Source organism: Oncorhynchus nerka, linkage group LG11 (assembly GCF_034236695.1).
Source record: "Oncorhynchus nerka isolate Pitt River linkage group LG11, Oner_Uvic_2.0, whole genome shotgun sequence".
NCBI classification, from domain to species: Eukaryota; Metazoa; Chordata; class Actinopteri; order Salmoniformes; family Salmonidae; genus Oncorhynchus; species Oncorhynchus nerka.
This window is the reverse complement of record NC_088406.1, coordinates 12,050,029-12,065,975: the sequence shown is the minus strand read 5'-3', so window position 1 is coordinate 12,065,975 and position 15,947 is coordinate 12,050,029. Positions and strand designations below refer to the sequence as shown.

At 44.2% G+C, this 15,947-nt stretch overlaps 1 protein-coding gene across 1 annotated transcript in view; it reads left to right on the top strand.

Moving 5' to 3' along the window:
• Nucleotides 1–580: 580 nt before the first annotated feature.
• LOC115137729 (vomeronasal type-2 receptor 1-like) overlaps nucleotides 581–15,947 on the top strand; it is a 42,055-nt gene continuing 26,688 nt past the window's right edge. Inside the window, exons 1-8 of the mRNA XM_065024972.1 lie at nucleotides 581–728; nucleotides 947–1,050; nucleotides 1,818–1,997; nucleotides 2,207–2,617; nucleotides 3,206–3,276; nucleotides 14,337–14,562; nucleotides 14,772–14,981; nucleotides 15,055–15,162. Of these exons, the coding sequence (XP_064881044.1) occupies nucleotides 581–728; nucleotides 947–1,050; nucleotides 1,818–1,997; nucleotides 2,207–2,617; nucleotides 3,206–3,276; nucleotides 14,337–14,562; nucleotides 14,772–14,981; nucleotides 15,055–15,162 (1,458 nt within the window). The remainder of the gene's footprint in view (nucleotides 729–946; nucleotides 1,051–1,817; nucleotides 1,998–2,206; nucleotides 2,618–3,205; nucleotides 3,277–14,336; nucleotides 14,563–14,771; nucleotides 14,982–15,054; nucleotides 15,163–15,947) is intronic.

The window sequence follows — 15,947 nt, the reverse complement described above, 5'->3', positions numbered from 1 at the left end:
GGAAGAACACTCTCTCGTGACCTCGCACAATGAGACCGAGGCTTTCTGCCAGACCACCCACTCAAAGAGCTATTATGAGCCCCTCCTTTATAGTAGAATCATACAACCAGAATCTAAAGACGATGACATCTTGTGGAAGCCCTAGGAAGTGCATGCACATCCATATCTAAGCTGAACTTCAAATGGCACTGTTTTGAAAATCGAGTTCTCACTTCCTATTTGGATTTCTTATCAGGTTTTTGTCTACCATTTGAGTTCTGTTATACTCACAGACATAATTCAAACAGTTTTAGAAACCTCTGTGTGTTTTCTATCCACCAGTAATAATAATATGCATATATTCCCATCTGGGAAAGAGTAGGAGGCAGTTTACTCTGGGCAGGCCTTTCATCCAAAAGTGAAAATGTTGCCCCCTAACCCCAACAGGTTTTAAGGAAGAGAAAGCAGCGAGATCAGGCGATGGCAATTTCCTCCTTTTATGGAGTTGAGAGCTGTCGGACATTTCCGCCTGACCTAATTAAATCGCCCCTGGCCCAGCTGAATAAGTGGCAATGAATTAAAGGATTATTCCACCAACTCCATGGGCCTTTTCTACACAGGTAGTCATAGACGTAACCCCTTCCTGCTGCCTGGGGTTCGGCTGGGCTACCGTATCCTGGACAGCTGTAGTCAGCACCCCTGGAGCCTGCGAGGGGCACTGTCCCTGGTGTCAGGGGGGAACATCAGATGTGAAACTACAGAGATTTATAACCTCAAATGTGATTTTAACCACTAACCTCAACCTCATCTTTACCTAAAATTAAAATCTAATGAAATGTATTTGCCAAATAGCCAATAATATTGTGAAGACCCTACACTAAATGAATATCAAATATTGTAGTTCATGTACTTGGTATCATGTGGTTCTGATTAAACATCCATGTTATGGGTATTCTGTCCTGTCCAGCACGGCCATCTAGTGACTGCCCTGTTTCTCGGGTCATTGGTGATGCATCGTCCACTCAGACCATCATCCTGGCCAGGACCCTGGGGCCTCTCTCTGTGCCTGTGGTCAGTCTCTCTCCACACAACCAGAAAGTGCAATGGCTAGAACAATTGCCATAATACTTTAATTCATCATATTTCAGATAGTCTAGAATTTACTGAGATATTGTTTGAGGGTATTTGGTGTTTCATAAAAACATATTGATGTGATTGTGTCCTTAGTCTCTCTCTCAACAACCAGGTTATATACTGAGTAGACACAACTTTAGGAACACCTGCTCTTCTATGACATAGACTGACCCAGTGAATCCAAGTGAAAGCTAAGATCCCTTATTGATGTTACTTGTTAAATCCACTTCAATCAGTGTAGATGAAGGGGAGGAGACAAGTTAAAGAAGGATTTCAAATATGTTTTTTAAGCCTTGAGAAAATTGAGACATGGATTGTGTATATTGGCCATTCAGAGGGTGAATGTGCAAGACAAAAGATTGTGAACGTGGTATGGTAGTAGGTGCCAAGCACACAGGTTTGTGTCAAGAACTGCAATGCCGTGTGTACCAAGAATGATTCACCACATCCAGCCAACTTGAAACAACTGTGGGAAGCATTGGAGTCAACATGGACCAGCATCCCTATGGAACGCTTTCGACACCTTGTAGAGTCCATGCCCCAACGAATTGAGGCTCTTTTGAGGGCAAATGGGAGGGCAACTCAAGGTGTTCTTAATGTCTTGTACACTCAGCTAGAAAGATTGCGATAATGCTTTAATTAATTATAATTCATCTGGTCTGGTATTTAGTGAGAAATGATTGATTCAATGGTGTTGTCCTCAGATCAGTTACCAGGCCAGCTGTGGCTGTCTCAGTGACAGACATGAGTTCCCTAACTTCTTCAGGACCATCCCCAGTGATGTCTACCAGGCCCTCACCATGGCCTGGCTCACCTGGCTCTTGGGATGGACCTGGGTCGGGGCTATTGCTGTAGACAATGACTACGGTCGTCTGGCCATACAGGTGTTTCCTTTTTTTACTTCCAATTTTGTTTACCACTTTATAAATTCTTACTCAGTTTACAGAAAAAGAAATGCAGAATTGAATTTACATAATAAAACAATTGTATAGAAAACTGTATTTTGTTTATTTACATTATATGTAATACTGGATACTTAAAAAAAAATATTTTCATCAACTTAGTATCAGTATTGTGACAATTTGATCCCCAGGTGTTTGAGGAAGAGATTCGGGGGACGGGGGTGTGCCTGGCGTTCTTTGAGACCCTCAACCGGGCGAACCTGGTGAGTGATGTGGAGCGAGCAGCAGACACGGTCCAGGCCTCGACAGCACGGGTCATCCTAGTCTTCCTCTGGTACACTGACATGGGGGCGTTACTCCTGGTGCTGGGGAGGAGAAACGTGACGGACAGGCAGTTTCTGGCCAGTGAGGCATGGAGCACCAGCGGACAGCTCCTGAGAAACCCCGCCCTCTTTAAAGTCGCTCAGGGCGTCGTGGGTGTGGCTATCCGCAGTGCACCTATTCCTGGCTTTGAGGCCCACCTTCGAAGTCTCAACCCCTCTCGTCGTCCCGGAGATGTCCTGTTGAAGGAACTCTGGGAAACGGTGTTTGGGTGTAGCCCTGTGATAGAGGAAAATATGGTTGAAATGACTAATTATGTATACATTCCAATCAGAAACTGACTAGTCCAAATGCTATAATGTACGGTACATGTGAGTTTTCCCTCTTGCTCCCTTTCCCAATTGTATATAATGTAGTCAGGAGTTAGTAACCATATAGGTCTGTTCCTTAGTTCATTCAGTTGTACAAATCTCCAGGTGGTGGGAACGGGCCATCTCCAAATGGTCAGGAATGTTGATTTATGCTGACTGGCCTTGACTTCGTGCTGATAACGTGGAGGCTTGAGAGTTAAGAGGGGCCCTCTGTTTGTGAAACGGAACGTTTGGAAAACGCTGACATCATTTTCAGTTTATAACCTGTGGAAATGTGTGTAAGCATTCAGTACTCTCTCGTAATAAACACTCTTTACCTGGCTTTTAAGACTGGTCTCGATCTACTTCATGCATAATTAATGAACTTACAATTCATTAATGAATTAGAAATGAGTGCTAATTGATTTTGGCAATTAAAGCATAAAGGAATTTAGAATTCCTCTATCAATTTGGTCCTTCGAAGAGCCGGATCTAAAATTTCCCTCTCTGTGCCTGTAGGTAGTACGCTGGAAAATCGTGCACGGACGAGTTTTGACTCGTTTTACTAAAGACCTGACCTCTGAATTGAGGTTAAAATTGAAACAGGCCTGCGTATTATCACAGAGGACAGAGAGGGTGACTAGATTCAAACGAACAATGTTTTCCCAGCCGGCAGCAGGTAAAGTAGCCTTTATTCTTGATTTTGGGGGGATTTGAGTTCTTTAATTGATGTTCTGAGAATTCATCAATAGTGAGAACTTTGCTATCCCCACAAGGGTGTATGATCATCATACAATGGGTTTTGTAGAACCGATATACACGGAAGCAGAAAAACTTAAACGGAAACTTAAATCTAAAGAAATGAGATAAAAGCCATATTTGTAGACATGATGTTTCCAGGCGAGAGGGAAAATCTAACAATTAGTGGCGTGAGATAACGATTATTAGAGTTATTTACTGACACAACCGGAAAATAAGATTTTAACTAGGGCCTTACAAACCCTGGGCTTATAGTTGTTAGGTTAGACCTAAAAGTCTGATTCAAAAGTCAAAACTATTGGTAAGATTTCCATAAAAGAGCTAAACTTAATCATGAGAGATTAAGACAGAAAAGGAAGGATTGTTTAGCCGAATAAGGAGGAGAGTGTAACTTAAATCTAATGCGAGAGGGAAATCTAACAATTAGCGGCGTGAGATAACGATTATTAGAGTTCTTTACTGACACAACCGGAAAATAATATTGTAACTAGGGCCTTACAAACCCTGGGCTTATAGTTGTTAGGTTAGACCTAAAAGTCTGATTCAAAAGTCAAAACTATTGGTAAGATTTCCATAAAAGAGCTAAACTTAAATCATGAGAAACGCACCCGACCGAGATGGAAAATACATACTGATTATTTTTAAAGGGACACACACATAGGCAAGCAGAATAGTAACTAGAAGTAACTAAGTAACGGTAAATTACAAATTTATAGAACTGCACGCACATAGAATTTAAAATTATATAGAAAGGCATAGATAAGTGTTTAAAGACCATAGCTACTAGTAACGGTAAGGATTAAGAATGGGGAGAAATGCCTCGAAAGAGGCCCCAGAACTGACGGGAGATCGAGCGATGTATGTATGGGGGGGTCTTTCCCGGTTTTTAGTAGTAAAGATATAACTGAATGGATATTATGTGTTCTAGATAGAATTGATAAAAGAAGTCATTAAAAATAACGGCGAAACAATTTCAATGTAAAACGCTATTTCACCCAAAATGATCTGGTGGAATAATGTATTGAGATGGGAGTCGTAATTAAATAGATGTATCATAGAAGAGAGTTACCTAAAGTTAAATGGAGGGGATACCGGAGAGATACAATACAATTCCAGCCTGCCTGGGCGTTATGGCTATTTATGAATCAATTGACATGAGAAGTTAAACACAAAAACATGGTACGTTTAATGTTAGGGTATAGTAAATTGAGAAGTTCGGTTGGGTTTACTCTGATGATTAGAATTTAAGACTGAACTCAATCTGAATAGGGAATATATATTTTACAAAGGCGGGCAGATTTGTGTCTATAGCCAAGCAACGGAATTGCTAGACACTCAATGGGGCTATATAGTGCAACGCTTTGGACTATAAATTAGGTAAGAATAGTTGAATCGTAAGAAGTTGTGATTGTTTTTCTGATTATTGATTTTTGGTTAAGGTAACACCAGTGAATTTGAACAAAAAGTAACGTATTCTAAAAATGATCTGATTTCCGTTCTCGTTGCGGGGAACAAATGAAAAGTCTTATCTTAAAGGGACAGTGCACGGTAATCACAGTGGTTTGAGTTTATGACAGTGGAAAAAATATTGTGGGACGACAGTTCGAAGAGAGAAAAATAAGTTACATGATACATCAAGAGATTTAAAACGAACGACGTGAAGGGATCATAAGAATTATTGGGTGTCATTGTAGGAGTAAATGTTTGGGTTAAGGTGATTTCCCTGTTCCCAGAGACAAGGCATTTTTAAGGCGAGCACTCACTAATGCTGGTCTGAGTTGTAATTAGACAAGTGAATAATGTATTGGGAATAGAGTTGTAATTAAAATACTAAGTCAAAGACGAGACAGGTATTTAGAGCAAAATGGATTCTAAATGATAACAAAGAGACAATTATGGTTTATGCCCATCGAAAAGCTTTTATAAAATTGGCGAATTTAGAGATGTTGGTTGAGGTGGTAAATTATAATTCAGGATTAGAACAGATGTGATAAATTAGGTTTGGTTAATCGAACAAGAATTATTTACAATCTATTTGAAGTCGCTACGAATTGGCAGGTTGAGCGCTTGATGATGACGTCACTAGCGAGACACTTTTGTCACCAGAGACTGGGAATAACGGAGCAAACTGTATTTACATTTACATTTACATTTAAGTCATTTAGCAGACGCTCTTATCCAGAGCGACTTACAAATTGGTGCATTCACCTTATGACATCCAGTGGAACAGTAGTGCATCTAAATCTTTTAAGGGGGGGTGAGAGGGATTACTTTATCCTATCCTAGGTATTCCTTAAAGAGGTGGGGTTTCAGGTGTCTCCGGAAGGTGGTGATTGACTCCGCTGTCCTGGCGTCGTGAGGAGTTTGTTCCACCATTGGGGGCCAGAGCAGCGAACAGTTTTGACTGGGCTGAGCGGGAACTGTACTTCCTCAGTGGTAGGGAGGCGAGCAGGCCAGAGGTGGATGAACGCAGTGCCCTTGTTTGGGTGTAGGGCCTGATCAGAGCCTGGAGGTACTGAGGTGCCGTTCCCCTCACAGCTCCGTAGGCAAGCACCATGGTCTTGTAGCGGATGCGAGCTTCAACTGGAAGCCAGTGGAGAGAGCGGAGGAGCGGGGTGACGTGAGAGAACTTGGGAAGGTTGAACACCAGACGGGCTGCGGCGTTCTGGATGAGTTGTAGGGGTTTAATGGCACAGGCAGGGAGCCCGGCCAACAGCGAGTTGCAGTAATCCAGACGGGAGATGACAAGTGCCTGGATTAGGACCTGCGCCGCTTCCTGTGTGAGGCAGGGTCGTACTCTGCGGATGTTGTAGAGCATGAACCTACAGGAACGGGCCACCGCCTTGATGTTAGTTGAGAACGACAGGGTGTTGTCCAGGATCACGCCAAGGTTCTTAGCGCTCTGGGAGGAGGACACAGTGGAGTTGTCAACCGTGATGGTGAGATCATGGAACGGGCAGTCCTTCCCCGGGAGGAAGAGCAGCTCCGTCTTGCCGAGGTTCAGCTTGAGGTGGTGATCCGTCATCCACACTGATATGTCTGCCAGACATGCAGAGATGCGATTCGCCACCTGGTCATCAGAAGGGGGAAAGGAGAAGATTAATTGTGTGTCGTCTGCATAGTAATGATAGGAGAGACCATGTGAGGTTATGACAGAGCCAAGTGACTTGGTGTATAGCGAGAATAGGAGAGGGCCTAGAACAGAGCCCTGGGGGACACCAGTGGTGAGAGCACGTGGTGTGGAGACAGATTCTCGCCACGCCACCTGGTAGGAGCGACCCGTCAGGTAGGACGCAATCCAAGCGTGGGCCGCGCCGGAGATGCCCAACTCGGAGAGGGTGGAGAGGAGGATCTGATGGTTCACAGTATCGAAGGCAGCCGATAGGTCTAGAAGGATGAGAGCAGAGGAGAGAGAGTTAGCTTTAGCAGTGCGGAGCGCCTCCGTGATACAGAGAAGAGCAGTCTCAGTTGAATGACTAGTCTTGAAACCTGACTGATATGGATCAAGAAGGTCATTCTGAGCGAGATAGCGGGAGAGCTGGCCAAGGACGGCACGTTCAAGAGTTTTGGAGAGAAAAGAAAGAAGGGATACTGGTCTGTAGTTGTTGACATCGGAGGGATCGAGTGTAGGTTTTTTCAGAAGGGGTGCAACTCTCGCTCTCTTGAAGACGGAAGGGACGTAGCCAGCGGTCAGGGATGAGTTGATGAGCGAGGTGAGGTAAGGGAGAAGGTCTCCGGATATGGTCTGGAGAAGAGAGGAGGGATAGGGTCAAGCGGGCAGGTTGTTGGGCGGCCGGCCGTCACAAGACGCGAGATTTCATCTGGAGAGAGAGGGAGAAAGAGGTCAGAGCACAGGGTAGGGCAGTGTGAGCAGAACCAGCGGTGTCGTTTGACTTAGCAAACGAGGATCGGATGTCGTCGACCTTCTTTTCAAAATGGTTGACGAAGTCATCTGCAGAGAGGGAGGAGGGGGGGGAGGAGGATTCAGGAGGGAGGAGAAGGTGGCAAAGAGCTTCCTAGGGTTAGAGGCAGATGCTTGGAATTTAGAGTGGTAGAAAGTGGCTTTAGCAGCAGAGAGAGAAGAGGAGAATGTAGAGAGGAGGGAGTGAAAGGATGCCAGGTCCGCAGGGAGGCAAGTTTTCCTCCATTTCCGCTCGGCTGCCCGGAGCCCTGTTCTGTGAGCTCGCAATGAGTCGTCGAGCCACGGAGCGGGAGGGGAGGACCGAGCCGGCCTGGAGGATAGGGGACATAGAGAGTCAAAGGATGCAGAAAGGGAGGAGAGGAGGGTTGAGGAGGCAGAGTCAGGAGATAGGTTGGAGAAGGTTTGAGCAGAGGGAAGAGATGATAGGATGGAAGAGGAGAGAGTAGCGGGGGAGAGAGAGCGAAGGTTGGGACGACGCGATACCATCCGAGTAGGGGCAGTGTGGGAAGTGTTGGATGAGAGCGAGAGGGAAAAGGATACAAGGTAGTGGTCGGAGACTTGGAGGGGAGTTGCAATGAGGTTAGTGGAAGAACAGCATCTAGTAAAGATGAGGTCGAGCGTATTTCCTGCCTTGTGAGTAGGGGGAAGGTGAGAGGGTGAGGTCAAAAGAGGAGAGGAGTGGAAAGAAGGAGGCAGAGAGGAATGAGTCAAAGGTAGACGTGGGGAGGTTAAAGTCGCCCAGAACTGTGAGAGGTGAGCCGTCCTCAGGAAAGGAGCTTATCAAGGCATCAAGCTCATTGATGAACTCTCCGAGGGAACCTGGAGGGCGATAAATGATAAGGATGTTAAGCTTGAAAGGGCTGGTAACTGTGACAGCATGGAATTCAAAGGAGGCGATAGACAGATGGGTAAGGGGAGAAAGAGAGAATGACCACTTGGGAGAGATGAGGATCCCGGTGCCACCACCCCGCTGACCAGAAGCTCTCGGGGTGTGCGAGAACACGTGGGCACACGAAGAGAGAGCAGTAGGAGTAGCAGTGTTGTCTGTGGTGATCCATGTTTCCGTCAGTGCCAAGAAGTCGAGGGACTGGAGGGAGGCATAGGCTGAGATGAACTCTGCCTTGTTGGCCGCAGATCGGCACTTCCAGAGGCTACCGGAGACCTGGAACTCCACGTGGGTCGTGCGCGCTGGGACCACCAGATTAGGGTGGCCGCGGCCACGCGGTGTGGAGCGTTTGTATGGTCTGTGCAGAGAGGAGAGAACAGGGATAGACAGACACATAGTTGACAGGCTACACAAGAGGCTACGCTAATGCAAAGGAGATTGGAATGACAAGTGGACTACACGTCTCGAGTGTTCAGAAAGTTAAGCTTACGTAGCAAGAATCGTATTGACTAAATGGCTGTTAGTGTGTGTATCGAGGCTTCGAGTAACCTTTCAGAAGTTGTGTGTGTATCGAAGTTGTGTGTGTATCGAGGCTTCGAGTTGTGTGTGTATCGAGGCTTCGAGTAACCTTTCAGAAGTTGAGATAAAAGTGTTTTGTTTATTTGTTTATTGGTTATAGTAAATTTTAGGGTTTGATTTAACTTAGTTGAACAGTGTGTTCTGGCGGTTTTAGGTAGAACTCTTTGTTCCGGAACGGATGAAAGTTACCCATAAGTAAGTAAATTAAAGGAGCCATGAGGGAATGCAAATGCATATTTATTAAATATCGGGGATTAAATTACGGATTCCTTACACTGCGAAATGTACGACATTTGCGGCAGAGAGAAAAAGTTATGCATTGGATAATAATGTTATCGGGTTAATTGTATCTAAAGGTAGCATGGTCATTTAAGTAAACATATCCGTAGACGATGTTTAAAACTTATGATTAATGATTTGAGTCAAAGGGGAATTATCATTAGGTTTTAGTTATAGTTCACTTATTGAGTTTCTGATTCGAGGTAGCATTAGTGAATGATAGTTAGGGATGTGGTGGCTCACTTTTAGAGGCCTCCTGGGATTATAATTTTGGGGGAGAGTGCAGCTTTAAACGACCAAATTGAAAAAGGTCTGCAAATTATATATATATAAAACAACTGTTAGAACGATTTGTTTTAGTGCAAGGAGATTTTAAAGAGGCACGCTCACATATGGAACCTTATGAGATATTTTTTTTATGGGTTTGAATCATACAGGTGACTATTTCTATTGTAAGGATAAAGGGATCTTTATGTCTAATATGGTATGGCCTTTTGACCTTATCATGACTGGCTTCTGAGGTCTGATCAGCCTCAGGGGAGAGTCATTTGTATAATGAATGGAGTCATATTGAGTTACTAGTTTTAAGGTAAATTCATTAGAAATGAAGCAGTTTTGGTTGAGGGTTTAGAATTACTGTTTGAACCGCAAATGAGAAAGTGGTTCAGGATTCTGTCTTATAACATTAGCTGTGAATTATTATTATTTTTTTGAATGGGCTATAAGGGAGTTGGTATTGTAACAGAGAGAAAGTCATATTCATCATTGAGAATAAATAGGGGAAGATAACATATTTTGAGCCAACAGGGCAGGGAAGGAATTGAGGTATTTTTGTTTGATTTTAACACCCGTGTACAGGAGTGTCAAAAGACGGGGGACATTACCTGTGTAATGGGGGAGGGTGTCCGTATGGGGATTACATGATAACCAACTTGGGACAGTTCTGGGACTGGAGAAGAGGATATCCTTATGGCATAGGGAATCCCACAAAGGTGGATAGGTTTCCCATGATATGGGGGAAACCTGGGAGTACTGTTGAACTTTGTAAAGGTGATGAAATCCTACTAACCATCAAAACTGTTAAGCTCTCTGATGCAGGCACTTACACCCCCGGACTACAAAGGACCGGGACAGACATGGTGGGTGTGTTTTCTATTAAGGTACTGCCAAAAACAGAGGTCTCAGACGAGCCAGGGGGCCAGACACACTCCTCTACCACCCCTGGACCGAACCTGCCACCACTGTGTTAAAAATCCCACAATTAATGTTAGACTATTCAGCTATTGATCAATTAGGCACGGAGACTGGTTTTGATGGTAGGGACAAATTGTGGCTGTCTTATACAGAATAGACTTGCTTAGGGGATGCTTCTTGCTAGTCAGGGGGGAGTCTGCAAGATGTTCGGTGAACAATGTTGTACGTATATCCCTAATAACACCAGTCCAGATGGTAGTATATCTAAGGGCCTTAATGGGCTTGATGATCTGCTGAGATGAGGACCATGGCGGGGGTAGAAGAGTCTGACTGTCCTCTTGGTGGGGAGCCTGGTTTGGTAAGTATACTGGTATGGTGGTTACTGGATTTCTGACCCTAATTCTTGTATTATTTGTTATTGATGTGATGTGCTGCTTGCATCATACCGTGTTTTAAGAAGTCTGTTACAGATGTGGTGAAGGCTTCAGGCATGATGCCTTTGCTTGATGCTCCAGTTGGAGAGGCTGAGGTGAAGCATGCTTCGAGGGGAGGATAAGACTGACTGAGGATGACCCATGTATGTTTGTTCTCCCTGTCGTGAAGGGTGGCATGGTGCCCACCTGGTGCTGGATAAGAATAGCTGAGAGGACCAGATGGGTTATAAGAATGCTTTGTTCTGCTTTACTCTGTTTTACAGGACCAAAGTTTTATTCCACACTTTGCAACACATTAAATCCATGTTATTGTCAGATAGAATACTGAGGGTCCCCAAGGAGAGGGCTTGTTAGTGTAGGAAGGATTTTTAATATGGTTAGCATTTATTATATTATAAGTTTTTAAATAGTATTATATTTAACAGGAATATAGGACATCTATGAGGAGTTAGGATTATTGTTAGGATTAAGATAGATTGATTAAGGAATTTGGAGAAAAGCCGCTCATAGACATGTTTTTTTTTTCTAAAAGAGGGTCCATGGGTTTGGATGGAGCCAAACAGTGAGACATGTAGTTCAAATTTGGAAAACATGAGAAACATACAGAGGAGCCCTCCCCCGCACTGCAGAGACCTTGAAGGTTGGAGTGCAGAGAAGTTTTAGAAGGGGGGCCAGGACGAGCAAAGATAACATAGTGGGTAGATAAGTTACTGAGTGGAGACAAAAGTGAGAATTGGACATGTGGAAAATGAAAGGGACACTCCTAAATGGAATTTCAGACATAAGGATAATTCACTAAATCTTATCTAAGTCATTGTATAAGAATAAAGCAAGGTTGTTACCTGGGCAGAGCCAGGTAACAAAAGGGGGATGGGTAAATAGTGTTCTAGAATAGGATGTGACCTATGGGATAATTAACTAATAAAAAAATGTTTTGTTAATTGGTTTGACGAATAAGAAACTGTTTTATTAACCAAACCTGTATGTCCAAGAGTTTATGCACTACAGGTGAACTACAGGTGAAGACACTCAATCCAGTCCCGTGGGCCACCCGGATTCATATCGCACTGCGGGGGGGTAAGATACATATTTCACTGTCGAACAAATAAACAGTGTTCGGGAGGAGAACTGGAATTAACAGAATTCCGGGGGCCATCTCTCGAATGAAGTAACCCTCCCTGTCCTGTCACCCCTGTTTTTGTTCATAGAAGTGAAGATGTATCTGGCTCTTGCTAAGTGATGTGTTCTCGGGGAAAGGGTGGGGTTTCACATGGAAGCTGTTTGTCTGAGCTGTCTTATCGTGGGTGACGTATTCCTGATACAGCACGTCCTACTAGATATGCGGAGAGTGGTAATTTGACCCATGGTTTAGACAGTGAGGATTTTGTTCCAAAATAGAAGAGATATCAGTGCAGGTTCCCATATTGATCGTGGACACAGGTCATAGCTCACACTGAAAGGGATGGCTACGTAAACCCATACACTCAATTTGGGATCAGGTGGAGTATAGTAAGGGTTGGCGTTTTGGACTGTGTTCCCGAGCAAAGGAAGTATTGTATAAAGGTGCGAATTAACATTAAGGCGGTCAATACTCAGGACCTCGGGTTATGGTATGTGGGCTTCAACCAGTTAAGTTATAGAGGTGGAGACTGGGTTTGGGAAGTCCAACTTATGGTTGGAATGGATTCAATATACGGCCAGATCAGTGGCTAAAGAAGAATGTTATGCCTGTGTGAACGCTAAACCCCAGTTAACAACTATCCCTTTTCCACTGAACGGAATTAATTCCCCTAAGGGAATGGCATGTATGGTAAAGCTGTTCATGAAAGCAGGAATGCCAAATAATGACAGTTGGAACCAAGTTGGTACAGAGAATATGACCACTGACGAGACCATGTCTGAATTGACAGGCTGGTTGAACTCTGGGGACTTCAATAAAATAAAATGGGCCAGTGTCGACATCTGGTGGTTGTGCGGGGGAATGAGTTTGTGCAGTATTGCCGACTGATTGGACTGGTTAGGAATGCCTTTTACACTCATACAACACCAAGACATGAAGTTAGCCAAAACGAGAGAGAAGAGATGCTCCATCTAGGTCTTTTGGCGAAAGAGTATATATTGATAACATTGGGGTTCCACGAGGTGTGCCGGATGAGTTCAAGGCAAGAAATCAGATACTGGCAGGATTAGAGTGGTCTACTCTCAATAAGAATGTAGACTGGATTAATTATAGTTACCAGAAGGGTTATTAAAGGGTTTGTAGAACAGACTGAAGCAATCAGCTGGAAGACCTGACAGAATAGAATTGCATTAGATAAAAGGAGGAAGTGGGCGTGGTAATCAGGACCGTGTCTTACATCCCAGGTAGCACAGCTCCGGACGAATCAGTGCCCGAAGCCTCAGCTGGTTTGACCACCCTGGCTCACGGGTTGGCAGAAACTCTGGGGTGGATACTTCTCTGAACTAAATTGGGTTGACAGTATTTATGGAAAAATGTGGTGTTATGGGCCACCTTAACCGGTGTGACTGTGTTAGTCTTGTACGTACGTGGTTGATTGCGTGTATGTATGAAAGTTATTGTTTCCAGGACTCTGGAAAGATCAATGACACTACAGATGGTGCGTTATGGGCCGATTCCAGGTTCTGACCCATGGAGGACTGAAGGCATGTCTACAGAGGAAGTGGACGAATCTGGATCTGTCATTTGTGGGGAATTTATGTTTGATGAGAATAGTGTTGAGATGAAGGGGAATTAGATTGTAATTTGTTTCAATGATTAAACTGTTTTTTAATAAAGATTGTAAAAAGAAAAAAAATCCTGAAAGAGGAGTTATGATTCTGATGTAGGTTTAAAAACAGTTGGAGTTAAGGTTGGATTTGATTAATGATGGGTGAAGAGTCGGGTAAACATTTATAATAATATTTTTATTTTGTAGATTTGAATGTATAATATTTGATCAAAGGGAGGGTTGATAGAGGAAAATATGGTTGAAATTACTAATTATGTATACATTCCAATCAGAAACTGACTAGTCCAAATGCTATAATGTACGGTACATGTGAGTTTTCCCTCTTGCTCCCTTTCCCAATTGTATATAATGTAGTCAGGAGTTAGTAACAATATAGGTCTGTTCCTTAGTTCATTCAGTTGTACAAATCTCCAGGTGGTGGGAACAGGCCATCTCCAAATGGTCGGGAATGTTGATTTATGCTGACTGGCCTTGACTTCGTGCTGATAACGTGGAGGCCTGAGAGTTAAGAGGGGCCCTCTGTTTGTGAAACGGAACGTTTGGAAAACGCTGACGTCATTTTCAGTTTATAACCTGTGGAAATGTGTGTAAGCATTCAGTACTCTCTCGTAATAAACGCTCTTTACCTGGCTTTTAAGACTGGTCTCGATCTACTTCACGCATAATTAATGAACTTACAATTCATTAATGAATTAGAAATGAGTGCTAATTGATTTTGTCAATTAAAGCATAAAGGAATTTAGAATTCCTCTATCACCCTGAAGCAGCACATGGACACGGCACGTCTCTCTCCCCTTCCTCCAACCCCCTCTGTGTCACTACCACACACCCCTCCTCCCACCTCCAGTTCCCCTCATCCACGCCTGGCCTCCTGCAGTGGGGCAGAGACTCTGGAGGGGATACAGAGCCCCTTCACAGACACCTCCCAGCTGAGAATAACCTATAACGTGTACCTGGCTGTGTATGCTGCAGCCCACGCCCTCCACAGCCTGCTGTCCTGCCCCCAGAGAGACAGCCCTACCTGGGGCAGCAGCTTCACCTGCTCCCTTCCTTACAACATCAGCCCAGCGGAGGTACTCTCATCTACTGCCCGTGTTAATTAGACATGATTTGCAAACACAAATAAATCAGGGGGGAATTGGTCATGCCAATGTAATCATTTTTTGTTATTTAATATCAATAAATATTCATGTTCACTTAACAGTCACTATGGGGATATGTTTTGAGTTATTACATCATATTAACAGTGTAATGGTCATGTTTGTGTCTCCACTCCTCCAAGCTGTTGCAGCACCTGGACCAAGTTAACTTCACCACTCCACTTGGGGAGCCGTTCTACTTCCGGGGCGCGGACGTCCCTGCTGTGTACGACCTTGTATACTGGCAGGCCACGCCCCAGGGGTTGCTCAAACTAGTCACAATTGGCCGTGTAGACGGGTCCAATCTCCTCATCAACCAATCAGCCATCCAGTGGAACACAGGATCTAGTACGGTAAGAAAGACCATTTTTAAATCATGAAGTGAATGGTTTTGTTCAAATGAAATTATTTACATGTCATGTACAGGTGCCTGTGTCAGTGTGCAGTGACAGCTGTCCCCCAGGCACCCGTGTAGCCAGGAGGAAGGGGGAGCCTGTCTGCTGCTTCGACTGCATCTCCTGTTCTGAGGGAGAGGTCAGCAACACCATAGTTCAGTGAACTGAATATCAGTCTTCTCACATCACTGAGGTGGGTGGTTATTCCCACAGGCCCGGTGCTGGGCAGCTGATGAGGTGTTTTGGACCCGTTCAGCAGAGAGGGAGTGTCTTCCTCTTTACCAGTGTTCAGGTGAGCGCTTTAACATTAAAATAACTTCAAAGTCACCTAACTGAATTAATCAGTCATTTATAAGATATTTAAATTGTGTTTGTAAACGTAGGTGATCATCTGTGCCGTGTGGCTGTCCATGAGCCCTCCCCTGCCTTACCGTGATCTAGGCCTCAAGGGGTCAAAGGTCATCCTGGAGTGTGAAGTGGGCTCTGTGGTTGGCTTCTCTCTGGTGCTGGACTACATTGGCCTTCTGGCCTCCCTCTGTCTCCTCTTAGCCTTCCTGGCTAGGAAACTACCAGACAACTTCAACGAGGCCAAGCTCATCACCTTCAGCATGCTGATCTTCTGTGCTGTGTGGATTTCATTCGTCCCTGCCTACATCAGCTCTCCTATTATTATATATTCGCCATCTTAGCTTCCAGCTTTGGGTTACTGCTCTGCATCTTTGCTCCGGAGTGTTACATCATCCTCCTGAGACCAGAGAGAAACACCAAGAAACACATGATGTCCAAATAGAAACCACCAAGAAACACATGATGTCCAATTAGAAACAACCAAGAAGCACATGATGTCCAATTAGAAACCACCAAGAAACACATGATGTCCAATTAGAAACCACCAAGAAACACATGATGTCCAATTAGAAACCA